Source organism: Podarcis cretensis (assembly GCF_951804945.1).
Source record: "Podarcis cretensis genome assembly, chromosome: 5".
NCBI lineage: Eukaryota > Metazoa > Chordata > Lepidosauria > Squamata > Lacertidae > Podarcis > Podarcis cretensis.
The window spans coordinates 10,445,788-10,465,551 of NC_137174.1; the positions used below are offsets into that span (position 1 = coordinate 10,445,788).

Here is a 19,764-nt window from a genome sequence, read left to right on the forward strand (position 1 = left end):
TTAAAAAAGCCCTAGTTAAAAAAGGCGGACTACTCCCGCCTGGCATTTCAGTAACTAGGAGGGAGACATGCGGTCAGGACAATGGGTTAGCGCCTATCACAAAATCAAGCCAAAAAAAATCAAGCTTCCACCCTTGGGAGTCTTAAGAACAGGCATAGGCAACTTTCGGCCCTCCAGATGTTTTGGGACTACAACTCCCATGATCCCTAGCTAACAGGCCCACTGCTCAGGGATGCTGGGAATTGTAGTCCCAAAGGTTTCCTATGCCTGCTTAAGAATATTGGGAGACAGGAAATAAGCCCCCATCTATCTGGAGAGAAAATGGAATGCGCCTTTGGGTGCTGCCCAGACACAATGTGTATGGGGGTCCTGGGCTACCCAGACAACATGCCTCTCGGCCTCACTGATGGGATCCAAAAGAAAGCAGAGCAATACGTTTGGCACCAGCTTGGCTGCGGGAGTTGCTGGAAGGAGGTGTACGAGACGCCTCCTTCCACTCTGGATTTGTGTAGGGCCTTGTTGTTGTTTAGTCATGTCCTACTCTTCGTGACCCCATGGACCAGAGCACGCCAGGCCCTCCTGTCTTCTACTGCCTCCCGCAGTTTGGTCAAACGCATGCTGGTAGCTTCGAGAACACTGTCCAACCATCTCGTCCTCTGTCGTCCCCTTCTCCTTGTGCCCTTCATCTTTCCCACCATCAGGGTCTTTTCCAGGGAGTCTTCTCTTCTCATGAGGTGGCCAAAGTATTGGAGCCTCAGCTTCAGGATCTGTCCTTCCAGTGAAGAAGAAGAAGAGGAGGAGTTTGGATTTGATATCCCGCCTTTCACTCCCTTTAAGGAGTCTCAAAGCGGCTAACATTCTCCTTTCCCTTCCCCCCCCATAACAAACACTCTGTGAGGTGAGTGGGGCTGAGAGACTTCAAAGAAGTGTGACTAGCCCAAGGTCACCCAGCAGCTGCATGTGGAGGAGCGGAGACGCGAACCTGGTTCCCCAGGATTACAAGACTACCGCTCTTAACCACTACACCACACTGGCTCTCAGGGCTGATTTCCTTAAAAATGGAGAGGTTTGATCTTCTTGCAATCCATAGGACTCTCAAGAGTCTCCTCCAACACCATAATTCAAAAGCATCCATTCTTCAGCGATCAGCCTTCTTTATGGTCCAGCTCTCACTTCCATACATCACTATTGGGAAAACCATAGCTTTAACTATATGGACCTTTGTTGGCAAAGTGTAGGAACTTACTCAGCCTTTACTCTTCCCAAAGATAGCCTTTCTCCTAGATGAGCTACCTTTCCAGGTTGACGAGCCCCATCTGCCCCTCCTTTCTCTCTGCAGCACGTGCAGAAACCACCTTGACTGTTGGACTGAGACTTTGAGGGTTTGAGACCCACTGGCTACCCCCATCAAGTTTAGTCAGCCATTCGAAGCCACATCTTAGCAGCTTCTAGGAGCCACAGGTGAGAGCTAAGTGCAGGGTGGGGACCCAAGGTGCAACCCAGAAGGAGCATGTGTCCCTCACCAGAGGTCCTACCCCTCTCCCCTAATACCCCATACACAAAAACTGGTTTTACAAATTGTATTTATCAATATCAGATTTATTTTGACAGTTCTGATTTAATAAAATCTATACTCTGTACAAAAGATTACATTAGCAGGTCAATGCATAAGCTACTGAACTGGAACAGAAGTGCTACAGGGTACTGGAATTATTTTTGGATCACTATGTTTTCTTTTGATGCCCTGGAAGGAAAAATATTTAGATGTGAGCCTGAACAGCTCCGTCATACCAGGAGTTTAATCGGAAAGCAAGGGAATTAGTACTGGGCAGGATAAGAGTGTTACAGAAGAGTCAACGGCTACATTTTCATTGACCTTCAAATACATTGAGCGGGTCTTCAAATGTACTTGATGTTCTGATTTCGGATTTAGTTCCTGAAGCTGCCTGAAAGGACTGGGCCTTCTTGATGGTTGTCTTGGATTGACTACTGGGTGAGAAGATATCATCTAAAGACACACACACACACACACACACACACACACACACAGAGAGAGAGAGAGAGAGAGAGAGAATGGGAAATGGAAATATACAATTACTGCCAATGGTAAAAAAAGCTACATTTGGCTGAGAATGTTGTCTGTGTGCAAGTGTGATGAACCTGGTTTATATTGCCAATGACTTCTAAAGTTTTGCCAACTTGAGATTGCTGGCTTCCATTTTAAAAGGGAGACAGACACTACTAGGTTTGTGTGTGTTTTGTCACCTTTCACCACCACCCTTTTCCACCCATTGCTGAATTGTTTTAAAGGCAATGGTCATGGAAAATTCCCAGCTCCTGCTCAGATTATTTCAGACTCAAAAATTACATGATCTGCCTCAGGTATTAACCAGACAATATTCTGTCTCTTGCCATTTTAATGATCTCGAATGATAGTCATCAGTGCACATTACATGGGGAGATAGTAATCTTTTATATTTTTTCCTATTAAAAGGCGGAACTTTAGTTTCCATAAGATTCTTGTTCCTTGAAACAACTGCCGTTTCTCCCATCCTGTCCCTTAGGCCTTAAACAGCCTTCCAGATAGTCTCTATGGAATTTCACCCTTATTTACGTCAAATCCCTCCTCAAAACTCACAAAGCCTTTAGACCATTCCAGATGTAATTTCCTACTGTAACTAAATGTATAGCAGAAATAATTGCATCATATTTGCCCATTTAGTTTTGTCTCCATTTGCTTCTCCATTTTCTATTTTTGGATAGTGTCTCTAGCTACATAAAAAACAGCAAAATATCAAGTATGTACATATTTGCTGTATTTATTTTTTTCTGCCATCCTAACTATGGATACCCCCAAATCTCTAGAAAATGAGAAGGAAATTATTACGGTTCAAATTGAGTTGTGAAAGTCAAATAATAGGTTTTGTGACTGGTGTGAATTTAACAGGATACAAAGCAAGGTTAGTAGCTATTGCCCGGGAAGCAACACTGAACCTGCAGCTCATGGAATTTAGTGGGTCGGTAACAACAGATACAGGAGCTGTTGACTGTGCCAAAAGCGTTTGAGCCAAGTACTGAGATACTTTGGATGTTTCACATTTTAGTCTGTTCTGTAAATACTGTTAACACCAAAACTTTGTTGGAAGTAACAGAACATTTGAAAACACAGCACCCCTCTGCCGTGTATTAACAAAAAACACACTTTCACATTATGCAGGCTTTTCAAAATGCAAATATAGCATCGTCTGGGATGGGGACTGATAATTACTGGGATAGCTACAGACAAGCAGTGGGAATTTTCTTTCAGTGGGGGGATATCCTTTCAGTGCAAACTGCTCATTCAGAGGAGATAATAAATTTTCTCTACCCTATGAAAACCACCACTTGGCACTTGTTACAGACCTAATTGCTTACATTAACTCCTTACCTATCTCCTCATCAAATATAGATTTAGATTCCATCTTCTTTTTGGCACTCCTTTCTTTTGGTTTTACTGCAAGATCAGCGAAGATGTCAACGTCATCATCAAACAGGTTCACTTCCAGCTCTTTTGATTTTGCTTTGACAGGCAGCTTAAGGGCTTCTGATGCAAATATATCATCCTTGAATAAAAGAAGAGACATTTCAGTATAGGGCAAGTTTGTGTAGCAACATTTCCCTACCCCCACTACTTGGTGCCTGGTAATTCAGAATAAAGCTGCTCTCATTCTGCCTGGTTTGGGGTTGGAGGCAATGAGTATCACCAGTTTTTCTTCTGTGAAATTAAATGTTTTGTGGTGCCCGTGCCATTTCTTCAATTTTCGAATGTGCCTTGGGACCCAATAAGGTTGGGGTCCCCTGCTATAGGCAATCATGGTACTTATCAAATTTCTATCCCACCCCTCCTTGGTTAATAATCCTAGGGCAGATCACAAGTCACAACATAACAACACATGAACAACAATTAAATTCAAAAATCGCAAAAAATGCAGTAAAGGTAAAGGTACCCCTGCCCGTACGGGCCAGTCTTGACAGACTCTGGGGTTGTGCGCCCATCTCACTTAAGAGGCCAGGGGCCAGCGCTGTCCGGAGACACTTCCGGGTCACGTGGCCAGCGTGACATCGCTGCTCTGGCCAGAGCCAGAGCCAGAGCCAGAGCCAGAGCCGCACACGGAAACGCCGTTTACCTACCTGCTGGTAAGCGGTCCCTATTTATCTACTTGCACCCGGGGGTGCTTTTGAACTGCTAGGTTGGCAGGCGCTGGGACCGAGCAGCGGGAGCGCACCCCGCCGCAGGGATTCGAACCGCCGACCTTTCGATCGGCAAGCCCTAGGCGCTGAGGCTTTAACCCACAGCGCCACCTGCGTCCCTAAAAATTGCAGTATAAAGACATAAAACATCAATATATATTTTTTTTTAAAAATCCTTAAATGTTGACAGCACAGCAGGCAATTAACTTGCAATTGGCCTCATCAACTGAGCCCACCCCCCCACCAAAAAAATATTCTGGGCAAAGAGGCATATCTTCAGCTGGTGCTGAAGGTAAAATATGCGTAGCTCCTTTGCAGTGAGATTTGCAAAATGTACCTATCTTTCTCTGGCATCAACACATTTCTATAAACATGAACAAGTTACTTCTTTATATGCTACACAGCAAGGTTTTTTTCAAAAACAAAAAAGAAGTGTGATGTGAGTTGGCAATGTTTCTTTTTGTTATATTTGAAAAATAATTCCAAAATTACTCTGCATGTGATACCTGACACAGATGTCAGTGGTACAACATAGAATCTAGCCAAGTTAAATTCTCTTCCCTGCTACTCCAGTAACACATAAAGCAGCCCATTAATAAATTCTGCCAAATGTGTAAGAATTTTAAAGCACACTACACATCACAACAAAATCTGCATAAATGCTTGATAGATAATTAAAGCAACTGCCTCCTCACTGAGATCATCCAATGGAGGGGAGAAATGGAAATGAACTGGGTGAATTGTACTCAGGATTTGCTAAAGTATCATTGTGTTTCAAAGGCTGGCCCAGGAAAGAAAACCCACAGAGACCAGGTAAAAGGAGGGAGACTGGCAAGGAAGAGGTTAAACATGCCTATGTTTCCTACATCCTTCCAGAGTTAATCAACATTTCCAAATCACAACATAACCACCTCCCCATTCTACGATATGACATCACGCCCTTGTGCTATCTAATTTTCGGAGGAATTTATGCAGTGGACTGTTTCCTCACTATTGCCCATGCTTACAGAGTTGCTGAGCCAGGAACAGGGAGGCTGTGGTCTTCCCTATGTTGCCTGACTCCAAGTCCCATTGGCCCCAACAAGGTCAATGGTCAGGAATGACGGGGAAATGGAGCTCAACATCTGGAAGATGCACATTCCCCATCCCTGTGCTAGGCAAAAGCAGCAGAGCACAAAAGAAGCCGTATCCAGGTCTGAAGGAACAAGATTCCAACATTCACATACTGGCAGGTCTCTTCCAACTCTAAAATTCTATGTTTCTATATTACCTCAAAAATATCTGGGACAGAAGGATCCGGGACTAACTGAGGAATGGGTTTTGGATCTTTCCTCTTCACAGTTTTTTTACTAGTGGCAAAGAGATCATCTTCATCCTCCAAGAATGGAGTTGGGTCGGGTTTCTTTGAGGGCTTTTCAGCCTGGAAGAGGCCTTCACTATTTGCACCATCCAATGGCAATGGAACAGGCAAACCTTCTCCACCTTTAGGGCTCATGAGGCTTTCCGTTTCCACCTTTGCCTTTGGTCTCGTGGTCACTTTAGATGCTATGCTGTCAGCAAAAATATCATTTGACTCAAAGAGATCATGCACATTAGGCTGGGCTGCTGATTTTGAGCCAGGGCTACCAGCTGCCTCGTGAAGCTGCTCGCTGCTGTTGGTTGGTAGAGGCGATTGAGATTCTTCAGTGTTTTCCTTCCTATGCAGTTTTGCATTGGAGGGATGCAATGTGGCTGGTGGCACAGAGCTTTCTTTGAAGAGAGGCGGGGATGGATCCTCAGCAATGTTCATGTCATTCGAGTTATCCCCTTGAGCAGCCAATCGCCTGGCACTTCTGGTAGGTGGCCTTCGTTTCCCAGTAACCTTGATCCTGCCCTGCAATAACAATGAAGCCAAGGTGACGACAGGACACAAAATGAGAAACAAGTAAACTTACCGTATTTTTCACTCTATAGGACGCACCTTGTTTTAGAGGGGGAGAACAAGAAAAAAAAATTCTGCCCCTCCCTGCTCAGCGCCCCTTCAGCGAAGCGGCAGGACAAACGGAGCCCCTTCCATTTCTCCTCCCGCTTGGCTGAAGGGGCACTGCGCAGCTCTCTCTCTCTCTGCTGAAGCCGGGAGAATCTTGCTCTCCAGGCTTCAGCGAAAGCAACACGAAGCCTCCGGAGTGCAGAGGGAGTGCTCCCTCTGCGCTTCGGAGACTTTGCGTTGCTATCGCTGAAGCCAAGGAGCCTGCATTCGCTCCATAGGACGCACACACATTTCCCCTTAATTTTTGGAGGGGAAAAAGTGCGTCCTACAGAGCGAAAAATACGGTACATTCCAAATAGCATCAAGGATGCTGCTGCATAAAGTATTACAAAGTTGTACCTTGTTGGCATTTTGCAGTGTGTCTGCTTGCATGGGATCATCAAAGCTGACGCCCATCTCCTTATTACTTCCTACAGCAGAGGCTGTTTCAACATGCTGTACGCCATGAGGTTCATGAATCGGAGTCTTTGGGTACAATGAAGGTGGCTTCGCACTGGGCAGCAAAACTGCTGGGTTAATATCCAAACTTGCCTTAGAAAGGGATGGAGAGGCTATTGTTAATGGGAGCAGTAGATAAGGAAAATATAAATGTGAAATCCAAGAAAAGTAAAATCGCCAAGAGCATTTCCACATTGGACAAAGATCAGGAAAAACAAGAATAGTGCATGCGCACAGAATAGTGCATGCGCACACTTTCGGTTTAGGAATTTTAGTCCTGTCCAGAGACATGTCTTTCCCAAAAGAAAAAAAGCACATCCTGTGAAACATGCATTTACAGAAAGCAGATGTTGCATCCACAAGAAAGGACTGAAGCCGGAAGTGGGAAAAAAGAATTTTATTGTGGAAGAACCACAGTTAGCAGGAAAAGTACACTGAAAGCTAAAATGCCAGTAAAATAAATTACTTGTAATTTTCCAATCCTAGATGAGGACTCTCTATGTTTACTTGCACCAAGGCCAGTGGATTTCTGTATAAAAATTACATTAGATATACATTAATCCAAGTGAATAAAAGTAATGCACTCAGTATTTTACAGGAGAATCTCAGAAGCAATATGATAGCCCAGAAAGTATGGTTGCCGCCCCCGCCCCCCTGCCTGAGCCCTTACTGCAACAGCGCAGGGTTGCCTGCAGCCTATGGGCCTCATTAGAGCCAATAGGGGGAGCCCACAATGCCATTTCCCCGAAGGCCATAAGGCATCAGATGTGAGACAGGAAAATACATGGTCGAAAAGGAACAATCTTGAAAATGTGCTCTTGGCTGTTCCTTGACATGTGGGTCTCAGATTCACTGTCTTGTAAATCTGGCATGAAATGTAACCCCAACTGGGAACTAAAAAGCCCCACTTTGATCTGCTTGGATCTTCCTCTGCAGCACAGCGTGACTTCAAGCCATGCTAGAAAGGAAATGTAAGTGACCTAACATTGTGGCACCATGTGATTTGAGAGGTCGGAAGGCCCACTCAGCTGCCAACATAGCCTGCTGGGAGTGCAGGAACTAAGGAGCCAGCCCTCCAGCAAAATCCTGTTCCCCACCCTTGCCTTAGTGACTTGGTGAAGAAGGGTGGAGAAAGGGCAGGATGCCAGGAGGCAGTTAAAGGAGAAATGAGAATACAGTGGTGCCCCGCAAGACGAATGCCTCGCAAGACGGAAAACCCGCTAGACGAAAGGGTTTTCCGTTTTGGAGGTGCTTCACAAAACGAATTTCCTATGGGCTTGCTTTGCAAGACGAAAATGTATTGCAAGTTCCTGCGGGGTTTTTTTCCTTCCCTCCCTTTTTCTAAGCCGCTAAGCCGCTTATCAGCTGATCCGCTAAGCCACTAAGCCGCTTATCAGCTGATCCGCTAAGCCGCTTATCAGCTGATCCGCTAAGCCGCTTATCAGCTGATCCGCTAAGCCGCTTATCAGCTGATCCGCTAAGCTGCTAATCAGCTGATCCGCTAAGCCGCTAATGGGCTTGCTTCGCAAGATGAAAAAACCGCAAGACAAAGAGACTCGTGGAACGGATTCTTTTCGTCTTGCGAGGCACCACTGTATGTATGTAGATTGCAACGAGAATATCTATGTAGATATTTGAATGGGGAAAATGGGGGTAGAAAATGGGGGTAGTTCAGGAACTACATTTAGGAACAATAAGCTCTCAAAGCTCTCTAAAATTGGAACTTACAAACCTCAGTGGCCTTTGATTCTTCTCGTTTGGCGTTTTTATTACTTTCCGGAACTTCACTATCCTCTTCCAAAGAGGAGATTATTGTTTTCTTCTCTGCTACCTTCCAAAAAGTAAAATAAAGAAGTGTAAGTGAACAAGAAGAGGAATACCCTAAATTCTGCACACTTATATATATTTTCCCATCTTAAAAATTAATACTAAGACGGCGGTGGGGAGAGACAATTTGCATTGGGTCTGCAGTGAATGGGGGATGGTTAATTCTCCCCTCCTGTGCTGGAACCTGTTCTGATTAGGCAACATTCAAAAGCAGAAAAGAACAACGCAGACAATGTGAGGAGCCTGGGATATTCCTTTTCCTGTGCCGCATCTAGCACAAATGTGGAACACGGAAAAGCTGCTGTGGAGAGTTGTTGGCTGCAAAGACTGGCTGGTGAGGGTTTTAAAAAACAAACTGCTGTTTCATCCTAAAAAGTACAGTAAAGCCAACTCCCATTAACTGAAAGTATGAGGCATTTGTCTCATCTCTTCCCTGTTTTCAGGAGAATTTCCTTCTTCAAAAAGAGCTGAGCTGAAAAATTCAGTCTAGCTCTAGTCCCAAATCTTCTTTCCACAAAAAGTGAGTCAAAAATCTAGATCCTGCAACACTGAGCAAGAACACTACTTGCACGAACAGTGCATCTGCCCAATTTGCTTAATTTATGTGGCTGCAGAACAGAGTTTTCTTAAGCCGTAACATTCCATGTGATTAATATGCAAGGCAACGGGCAACTTTGCTCTGCGCATTACTGCTCCTCAAATTCTCAGGACAAAATGGCAAGTACCAAGGGCTTTGCTTTAGAAGGGCTGAATAGACCATCATCACCATCGTCATCAGCTCCAAACAGCCCTCCTTCAGATGGCAGTTTTACCCTGGGCTTTGGAACCTGAAATTAATAATGGAAATAAATCAGTCTCTTATAAGTAAAATAAAACAAAATATTAAATTCCTTTACAGAACAGTAGAGGCAGATTTTTTTGTGTGGTTCTAGACTATTTTTTTTACCTTTTCTCACAAAGAGTCACTTTCTGACTACATCCCCTTTAAACCACAGATAGGGAATATTTAGGGCCCAAGGACCGCTTTCCCTCCCAGGCAGCTTTCTGGGGGCCACATTCCAGAGGTGGGCAGGGCCAGAGGCAAAAGAGGGTAGAGCAGCTGATGCAAGACTTATCTCTGCACAGTAGAGGCTACATTTCAGCAATGCAGAAATCTCAAGTTTCTGTACTCTGCCCCTTCTCAACACACTCCTTTCCATTCCCCAACCAGGTAAGCAAGAGCCATTATCAGACACATAATCTAGACAGGCAAAAGCACAAGAAAGGAATGTAGCCCAGGAAGAATCTTAAAGTCCATTTAAACCAGCTTGGAGGCTCCCCACTAAATGGGTGGAGTCTTCCACAAAAAGACACTGAATTCACTTAAGATTTCAACTGCTGTTAATTTTTTTATTACATGCATATGCATGGCCGCCTTGTTAAACTGCACGTAGTCAGCAGGGTTTGAATAACACCCTTTGTAAAGTTCTTTCTGCTAGTGCTCCAACAGGAATTGTTCTTTTTGGTTTTAATTTTTTTTAATTGGTTTTAATTTTTGGGGGGGGGGTTTATTTTTTTTTCCAAACACGAGGATCCACTTTAAAGGTATTTTGGACTGACTGACCTCTTTTTTGCTGCGAGCAAAAAGATCAACATCGGGATCATTGTCTTTCTGCAGCTTATGGCTGAAGAGAAGTTCTTCATCTTGAAAGACGCCTGTGCTCTTGGAAGGGATACTGTTCTCGGAGGGCTGGAAAAGAAGCAAGGCTCAAGAGGCTTAATAACTTGAGTTTAAAACACCTGTCAACTTGTAAACTTATTTCTAAGTCCTAAAACAATTAAATTTTCCAGATACATGCGTGAATGCACATGACACACTCGTGTACACAACCTCACCACCATCTAGCAGCAGAGGTCCCTTATCCACCCTTGCCTGCTCCCTGATTCATGATGTTACTTAAGTAATACTGATTCAATTTTATGTGTCCTTAAGTAACTTATGTTGCTGCTATGTGTTTACAGTGCAGACATCTTTCTTCATATGTAAAGGTAAAGGGAACCCTGACCATTAGGTCCAGTCGTGACCGACTCTGGGGTTGCGACGCTCATCTCGCTTTATTGGCTGAGGGAGCCGGCGTACAGCTTCCGGGTCATGTGGCCAGCATGACTAAGCCTCTTCTGGCGAACCAGAGCAGCGCACGGAAATGCCGTTTACCTTTCTGCCAGAGCGGTACCTATTTATCTACATGCACTTTGACGTGCTTTCGAACTGCTAGGTTGGCAGGAGCAGGGACCGAGCAACGGGAGCTCACCCCGTCACAGGGATTCAAACCGCTGACCTTCTGATTGGCAAGTCCTAGGCTCTGTGGTTTAACCCACACGGCGGGAAGGTAAACGGCGTTTCCGTGCACTGCTCTGGTTCGCCAGAAGCGGCTTAGTCATGCTGGCCCCATGACCCGGAAGCTGTACGCCGGCTCCCTCAGCCAATAAAGCGAGATGAGCGCAGCAACCCCAGAGTCGGTCACGACTGGACCTAATGGTCAGGGGTCCCTTTACCTTTTAAACGCTTCATTAGGAACTTTCTCTTACCTGGCATCTTGCTGTGAGCCCTGGAAGACATGCTCCCTGACTTGTAGACATCTTCCCAATTGGCCTGGGAAGGCGAAGCCCTGACTGACTCCAGCTACAAAAGCTACTGAACAGACTCTTGGGTTGTAGTATTGTTTAGGGTGTTTTGGTGGTATGTTTTTTTAATTTTTTATATTAATTGTTGTATCTTTATTTTTAGGATGACTCCAGTATCACTCACCTTTTCAATTTCCCTCTGTGTCATTTTATCAGCATCCACAGCTTCATTTTTCTCCTCTTCGTCAAATAAACTGAAGACACTTTTAATCCGTTTTTTGACATCTTTCTCCAAAAGGGGCTAAGAGTTATCAAACAAATGTAAGTTATCCACTGGATCTAGAGCAGATTGCGCTAAATGCTCAAGCTAGATTTAGAAGTAGTTGAATTGATTTTACACCCCCTTATCCAGTAATTGGAACAACAAATTAAAAGGTTCCGTCTCTCATTTATTAATTTACTTTCTGTTTCCGTTTTCCCTACCACCATTCTGAAAATATGCTCAAGGTAGCAAGAAACTGGCTATTGAGTTGCACGCTTAAGGTGCAAGGTCACATCTGCCTGAAGCACACAAATGATCATGGTTCCCAAACAAACCTCAAAACTCTCTGAACCTTCAAATATGTGCATTTTTGGCATTTGAAAGGCCAATCTTCCTTCTCTCTCTCTCTTTCTCCCTCCCCGCCCCCCCTCTGTGTACACATATAAATGACATCTATATGTAGTTGCTGAAAGTCATCTGTATATTACTTAGCAATCTGTAGACACCTTTTTTTTTTTAAAAAAAAAAAAGTAGAGTGACCCCAACATCGGCTGCCTTCCTTGCCAAAAATGGCTACATGGATTGACAGCTGATTTCTATAACTGGAGGCCTTTGGAGCAGTGGCGTAGCGTGGGTTGTCAGCACCCGGGGCAAGGCAAGTAATTTGTGCCCCCTAACCCGTGGATTTGCGCCCCCTAACCCCTGGATTTGCGCCCCCTAACCCTAACCCCCAGATGATGCGCCCGGTGCGGCCGGCCCCTCCTGTACCCCCCACGCTACGCCACTGCTTTGGAGAAATTGTTACACAACAATAGCTACCACTTACTTTCATAAGTGCTGTCTTTCATTACATATTAATTTTATAGGCAGTTTCATTTTGTCAATTGATACATCACTTTTGGACTATTTTCACTGCTTTGGCAGTTCCTATGATCTTGTCCGTGGTTTCTCCCTATACAGCGCTGCAAAGGTTCAGCTCATCCTCTGTTCCCTCACTGAAACCTTCAATTTAGTCTCTAACTATTACAATCTTCTCTTTCACTCTCACCTCTAAGATTCTGTTTCCAAGATGCTTCACTTGACTCATATTCATGCCATGTGAAAGATCTCTTTAAACTCCTGCACTGCTTTCTTGCCCACTCCCATATATAATGGAAATTATTTGTCCTGGCATTCAAAGCCTTCTCAGCCTTGACCCATTATACAGATATATAATAAAATAATAATAATAATAATAATAATAATAATAATAATAATAATACTGCAGGGATGGAAATGGACTGTGTTGCAGGATCCAGAATTTCATTTCTGTAGGGATGAATTTGAAAGCGTACAAAAAAAATGGTTCCCTCATGGAAATTCAGAGTGCTGATATTCACAGAAATTTTACTGTGGGAATCCATGCAGCCACTGCTAGTTTTCCTGCAAGGAAAATACTTTTCTTGTCACTCCCATCTTGGACATGGGAACCCAAAGAGCACTGCTCTTCCACTCAATGTCTCTGGGTTTGAAAAATTGAAGTTGCAAGTGAACAGGGAAGTGATTCATGTGAGTGAAAAGGATTGTCCGATTATGTATTTACTACATTTATATACTGGTTTTCTGCTAAAGCACTCAAAACAGTTCATATTTTTAATAATGTAGGAGACATGATACAGATGGATAAGTAAATCCGGTGTCAGTTCTTTCATATTGTTACAGAAGAGTCAGGTGGAAAGTTATATGCATAGTTGTGTTACCTGGGGGAAGGACCTTGGTATATAGTGACTAAGATGATATGCACTTAAGTCTTCTTTGTTTCTCTTCTATGAAACAGAAGGTTCAGTAGACAGTGATCGTGGAAGTATGATTGACAGCGAAGGCAAAGATGAAGAGGTAAGAAGGCATGAAGACAATGTTTTCCCCTTGGATTTTCACCACCACCACCCCAGCTTTAAAATGTAAAATTGAAACATTTTGAGGAAATTATAGGGATTTATGGATTTTCATGTTGGTGGGTCCCCGACTTTATCTGCAGTATAGACCATAAGATTATATGGACGTAAGAAGTGAACATTCTAAAGCCTGTATAAATGCTGTTTAATTTAGTCTGAAACTGCTTTTGCCGTTCAGGACCTGGAAGAATTTGAAAATGCAAGTGAGGAAGACCACAAACCGGTAAGAAGTCCACCATTTGTACTCTCTACTAATGTAAACCTTCAACTTTTCCAAGGGTAGGGAATGGGCCATGGATTTTGAGTGTTAGAAATCTAACCCTAGCGTAAGTGTACAAAAGGGCTCATGGGGTATCTTGGAAATAGTAATCTTTCCAATGTTCTTTAAGATATGCACCTTCCTTGTTAGATCTGACTACTGAACTCCAATATTTTAAAAGTACAAAATAGATAAAGGACTGTATTCAACTAAATTGTTGCACTAGCAGAAGCCAGCTCAAGAATTTCTGCTAGCACAACGAGGTTCCCCCCCCCCTTCCCCCACTCCATGTGATACATGCCATCCCTAAAACTGCTCTGAAGGGTTGGGGAAAACCCTGGAACAGATTGGGGGGGGGGAAGAAGGGGGGAAGGTTTCATTGTGAGAAAATCATTGTGCTAACAGAACCTTAGCCTTTGTGCTATGTTGAACCTTACCCTTTGTGCAACCCATAGATCATGGGTCAAACCTAATAAAACGTGTGTGTGTTTAAAAAGAGACAAATGGAAACTGATTTTTCTTAACGGGTTCTACAAATAATTTGAGGTAGCTATTGTCTTAACTGCCCAAGTTTTCTTTACAGAACAGAGTCCATACTAATTCATTGCTTTTCATTCATAGAAAGCAATTTTTTTTGTTAAACCAAAACAAAGAGATGTAAAAGTGACTATCAAAGAATCTTAACATGTTTCCAATAGATTTAGTATATATTTAGAATTGTTCAGAGTTCACTGGTTAAATATTTCAACTTTAAATGTGATATTTAATAAATTTTCCTTTTGTATGAGTATGGGGGAACTAACCATAAAATGGATGGGAGCAAGCAAGCTCTGATGGCTTTGAGAGAAAAGAAGGACTTTCCTTCTTCTACTTTGCCTTCCTCCCTGCTAGATTATTTAGGTTTGATTTTTTAAAAAAAGAACAAATGAACCTGATAAGTTCCAGCTCTGAGCAGAGACACACACTATTCCTCCACATGTCTAATGGAAGAAGAAGAAGAAGAAGAAGAAGAAGAAGAAGAAGATAATAATAATAATAATAATAATAATAATAATAATAATTTATTATTTGTACCCCGCCCATCTGGCTGGGTTTCCCCAGCCACTCTGGGCGGCTTCCAACAGAGATGAAAAATACACTAAAATGTCACATATTAAAAACTTCCCTGAACAGGGCTGCCTTCAGATGTCTTCTGAATGTCAGGTAGTTGTTTATCGCTTTGACATCTGATGGGAGGGCATTCCACAGGGCGGGCGCCACTACCGAGAAGGCCCTCTGCCTGGTTCCCTGTAACTTGGCCTCTCGCAGTGAGGGAACCGCCAGAAGGCCCTCGGAGCTGGACCTCAGTGTCCGGGCAGAACGATGGGGGAGGAGACGCTCCTTCAGGTATACTGGACTGAGGCCATTTAGGGCTTTAAAGGTCAGCACCAACACTTTGAATTGTGCTCGGAAACGTACTGGGAGCCAATGTAGGTCTTTCAAGACCGGTGTTATATGGTCTCGGCGGCCGCTCCCAGTCACCAGTCTAGCTGCCGCATTCTGGATTAGTTGTAGTTTCCGGGTCACCTTCAAAGGTAGCCCCACGTAGAGCGCATTGCAGTAGTCCAAGCGGGAGATAACCAGAGCATGTACCACTCTGGCGAGACAGTCTGCAGGCAGATAGGGTCTCAGCCTACGTACCAGATGGAGCTGGTAGACAGCTGCCCTGGATACAGATTTGACCTGTGCCTCCATGGACAGCTGTGAGTCCAAAATGACTCCCAGACTGCGCACCTGGTCCTTCAGGGGCACAGTTACCCCATTCAGGACCAGGGAATCCTCCACACCTGCCCGCCTCCTGTCCCCCAAAAACAGTACTTCTGTCTTGTCAGGATTCAACCTCAATCTGTTAGCCGCCATCCATCCTCCAACCGCTTCCAGACACTCACACAGGATATATCTCTGCCCATGGCCTTTCCTTCTTCAACTTCGACATCCTCAGCTACCCAAAAGATACCATTCTCCCTTAAACAAGACTGCCTATTCTACCTTACTACCACTTATTCCTAAAACACCCCTCCCATAAAGTCACCTCTCTCTTCTTTCAGCTCTCCCCCCAAAGCTTAGCTTATGCTTGAAGACCTTGTTCTCTAAGACAACTAAGCCCAAGTATATATTGCTACACTGGTTCCTACTTTTATCCCCAACATCTCTGCCTAACTACCCCCTGGCCTCTCCCTTCAAAAAAACTTAAGAAAGTAACATCCTTGGGGCAAGAGCCTATAATTTTGTTTACATTACTTTGTAAACTGTCCAATGGTGCTAAATATATTAACATAGCGTTATTAAAATAGTTATCTTCTGCTGGAAGAAAAGATTTTTGTACCAAAGGTTCCTTGGTTACTAATAACTGATTTACTGATGTCTGAATTTACTACTCATACTGCTTCTCTGCCCTGCTCCCCAGCAATACCATGCTTTAATATATTATTTTATTAGATTTTATTCTGATATTGTGTTTAATTTTTGAATGCTGCTTTGAGTCTATTTTAATGCAGGACTTGTCCAATACAGCTAAAACAGGAAGAGCTAATGTCCAGGTCACAGAAGAGGCTAAAAATGGCAGAATATGACTTATTTAGTGAAAATCAAACCAAGTTCACAGGGTCAGAGTTTCCTAAGACCAACACTAACAACGTGCCCACTAGACTCCACTATCATTGAAGAGATACTTGCCAAAGGAATGTTTTTCAGGGGTTTGTTCAACATAAATAGGTTTTCCTTACTTCATCCTTCCTCTGCTGCTCTCCTGCATCTCCTCCTGCAAGATCAGAGCTGTGAAGTGTACCAGGTTCACCCAAAGGTCCTGCCTTCTCTTCCACTGGTTTCTTTTGACGTGTTCCCAGCAAATCCTCCTGCTGATCAATAAATGAAAGTTTAAAATCTGAAATGACTTAGAAGGTAAATGTATTTAATTAGACATATGGTGCTTCTGAAAGGGGGGATTGTAAAAAAATAAATAAAAATCAGCTGTGTATGAATCACTGTTTATGACTCATAGGTAAAGGTAAAGGGGCCCCTGACCATTAGGTCCAGTCGTGACCGACTCTGGGGTTGCGGCACTCATCTCGCTTTATTGGCCAAGGGAGCCGGTGTACAGCTTCCGGGTCATGTGGCCAGCATGACTAAGCTGCTTCTGGCAAACCAGAGCAGCGCACGGAAATGCCATTTACCTTCCCACTGGAGTGGTACCTATTTATCTACTTGCACTTTGATGTGCTTCCGAACTGCTAAGTTGGCAGGAGCTGGGACCGAGCAACGGGAGCTCACCCCGTCACGGGGATTCGAACCGCCAACCTTCTGATCAGCAAGTCCTAGGCTCTGTGGTTTAACCCACAGCGCCACCCGCGTCCCTTTTATGACTGATATATACTGTAAATAAAGAAAACCACAATAAAAAAGAGCTAACAATGATGGACAAGGAACTCACCCCTTTCTCAATGGACCCGGAAAACTTGCCAATTTCAACAATGCAAAATGGAGTGTTACAGAATCATGTTCAGTTGAGAACGGCTGACAAGTTTAAGATTTTTTTTACAGCAGTTCATATGATGAGGTTGCTTCTGGTCCATAACTGCTTTTGCCATAATAAATTTGTCAGTATTTAATGTGCAACAAAATTTCATTTCATTTTTGCTGTTTATCTTTGATTTCTCCAAGGAGGGCTTCCACAAAGCAGCCTAAGAATAAGCCATAGACTGCAGCTGCCTGGCTTTCTCTCCAGAATCCTCACTGGATGTGTAAAGTTGGGGGACCTGTAGTCAACCAGATGTTGCTGGAATTCAGTCTTCCAGCTGTTGGAATTCATTTCCACCAGTCCCAGCCAGATTGGTCAATGGTCAGGGATGATGGGAGTTGTAGTCCGAAAACATCTGGCAGGTTACAGGTTCCACATTTGTGGTGAAGAGACTAGGCAGAGGGAGTTACAGCATGTCTCCATCCTTTGAATAGCAGAAATACAGTGGTGCCTCGCAAGACGAAAAGAATCCGAAGAAAACATAATGAAGATGATCTATAGGTGGTACATGACCCCAGTCAAGCTTGCAAAAATCTATCATTTGCCAAATAACAAATGCTGGAAATGTAATGAGACTGAAGGTACTTTTTACCACCTTTGGTGGACCTGCCCGAAGATTAAAGCTTTTTGGGAAATGATCTATAATGAAATTAAGAAAGTCCTTAAGTGGACTTTTCCTAAGAAACCAGAGGCTTTTCTCTTGGGCATGGTTGGCCAATTGGTGTTAAAGAAGGATAGGATTTTCTTTATGTATGCCACCACAGCAGCAAGAATTCTACTGGCGAAGTATTGGAAGATGCATGAACTACCTACTCTGGAAGAATGGCAAACAAAGGTGATGGACTTTATGGGACTGGCTGAGATGACGGGCAGAATCCGTGACCAGGGGAAGGAGACAGTGGAAGAGGACTGGAAGAAATTTAAAATATACCTTAAAAACTGTTGTAAAATTGAGGAATGCTAAGATGTCAAGGGGTAAGAAACAGAGAATTACAGCTGTAACTAAAAAACTAAAGGAAATTTAATGAAAGGGAATCAAGATAAATTGACCAAAGGGTTGCTAAAGAACCATAAAACAAGGATGCAGGGATGGGGAGGTATGGGGAAGTCGAAGGAAAGAAGGTGTATGAAAATACAATTTTGAAGTTATATTGGTTTAATTGTTATGTATGCTTTTGTTTTGTGTTTTGAGTTTTTGTTTTGTGATTTGTTTTTATTATGTGTTTGAAAAATGAATAAAAATTATTAAAAAAAAAAAAAGAAAAGAATCCGTTCCGCGATTCTCTTCGTCTAGCGGTTTTTTCGTCTTGCGAAGCAAGCCCATTGACGGCTTAGCGGATTAGCGCTATTAGTGGCTTAGCGGCTTTTAGCGGCTTATCAGCTTAGCGGATAAGCAGATAAGCGGCTTAGAAAAAGGGGGGGGGGAGGAAAAAAAAGTCAGAAAAACTCGCAAGACATTTCGTCTTGCGAAGCAAGCCCATAGGGAAATTCGTTTCGCGAAGTGCCTCCAAAACGGAAAACCCTTTCGTCTAGCGGGTTTTCAGTCTTGCGAGGCATTCGTCTTGTGGGGCACCACTGTATGTGGGGATTAAAGCGGAGCTGTGAAGCCTCTGGAAAAAAGGTTGGGAGCAAAGTGTTGAGAAATTCCCACTTTAGAACACTGTATTTGATCTGTATATACCGTTGCTTCTTGTACACCTGATGGGAGATGGGACGGTTGAATGCTGAAGAATGAGTCTCCATTTACAGCATCTTCTTGGAACAAGAGGGCGGCTTTGGGCGGTTTTCTTTGACTGCAACGAGAAAAAAAGAAGCACCATGAAATCACACAAATCAGATTATCAAATGTTGCAGTTCTTGGTAGAAGATCCAAGTCCAGTGCCTGCTTGCTGGTTACAACAGTGGTAGGATAATTAACCATGGCCCATCCCTGAAATTTAGGCCACTAGTTCCACACAGGGAGACAAACTTCTAGGTCATAGGTAGGGAACCTCTGGCCTGTGCTTTTATGCTTTCATATTGCTGTATATGTCTGTGATATATATTATGATACAGTGGGGGTGGGGGTGTAAGATAGATGATAGACAGACAGACAGGAAGGGTGACAAAACAAAGTATTGGCAAAAAAATTAAAGTCATATTTATTTATTTTTAAAAAGCCTAGTTCATAAAGTCCCCCTCCACTCTTTTCCTTTTAAATGATGGGAAAGGATTAGGGGGGAAATAGAAGCGATTTCCTATACGTCAACCACAGCTAAGGTATTTGTTGCAAAAGAATGTGTAGAAAATTTGTGGCAGTTTGTTAAAATGAGTTAATTTGACTATTGCAACAAAAACAGAGGGATGATAGTTTTACAACAAGGTGGAATAATTTTGTTAATTCAACAACGAAAGTTGTCACCAGGAATAAATTATTGGTGTATTATATTTTGAATATTAACATGATGCATAGAAATTAAGTACGTTTTGTGTTTCAATTCAACATATACTAGTGGTATTTATCACTTAATAATTAACTGTTCTTCTGTGTTGCCTCAATCCAGAGCTAACCACAGGCTCAGGCAACATATGCAAACCAGGTTTGTTGTGGGACCCCTATTGTATATTCTGCACCTGCAACATAAA

General features: G+C 43.3%; 1 protein-coding gene across 3 annotated transcripts in view; it reads right to left on the minus strand.

The window, feature by feature from the left end:
- Positions 1-1,578: 1,578 nt before the first annotated feature.
- LOC307215657 (WASH complex subunit 2-like) overlaps positions 1,579-19,764 on the minus strand; it is a 43,099-nt gene continuing 24,913 nt past the window's right edge. The window contains exons 17-27 of one of the 3 annotated variants that reach the window (XM_079975120.1): positions 18,821-18,932; positions 16,349-16,480; positions 11,313-11,429; positions 10,128-10,253; positions 9,250-9,351; positions 8,430-8,528; positions 7,164-7,226; positions 6,599-6,790; positions 5,501-6,103; positions 3,428-3,602; positions 1,579-2,008 (exon numbers count right to left, since the gene is read on the minus strand). In XM_079975120.1, coding sequence (XP_079831246.1) covers positions 1,869-2,008; positions 3,428-3,602; positions 5,501-6,103; positions 6,599-6,790; positions 7,164-7,226; positions 8,430-8,528; positions 9,250-9,351; positions 10,128-10,253; positions 11,313-11,429; positions 16,349-16,480; positions 18,821-18,932 — 1,861 coding nt within the window. In that variant the 3' untranslated portion in view covers positions 1,579-1,868. The remainder of the gene's footprint in view (positions 2,009-3,427; positions 3,603-5,500; positions 6,104-6,598; positions 6,791-7,163; positions 7,227-8,429; positions 8,529-9,249; positions 9,352-10,127; positions 10,254-11,312; positions 11,430-16,348; positions 16,481-18,820; positions 18,933-19,764) is intronic. The other 2 variants (XM_079975118.1, XM_079975119.1) reach the window with 2 other exon arrangements.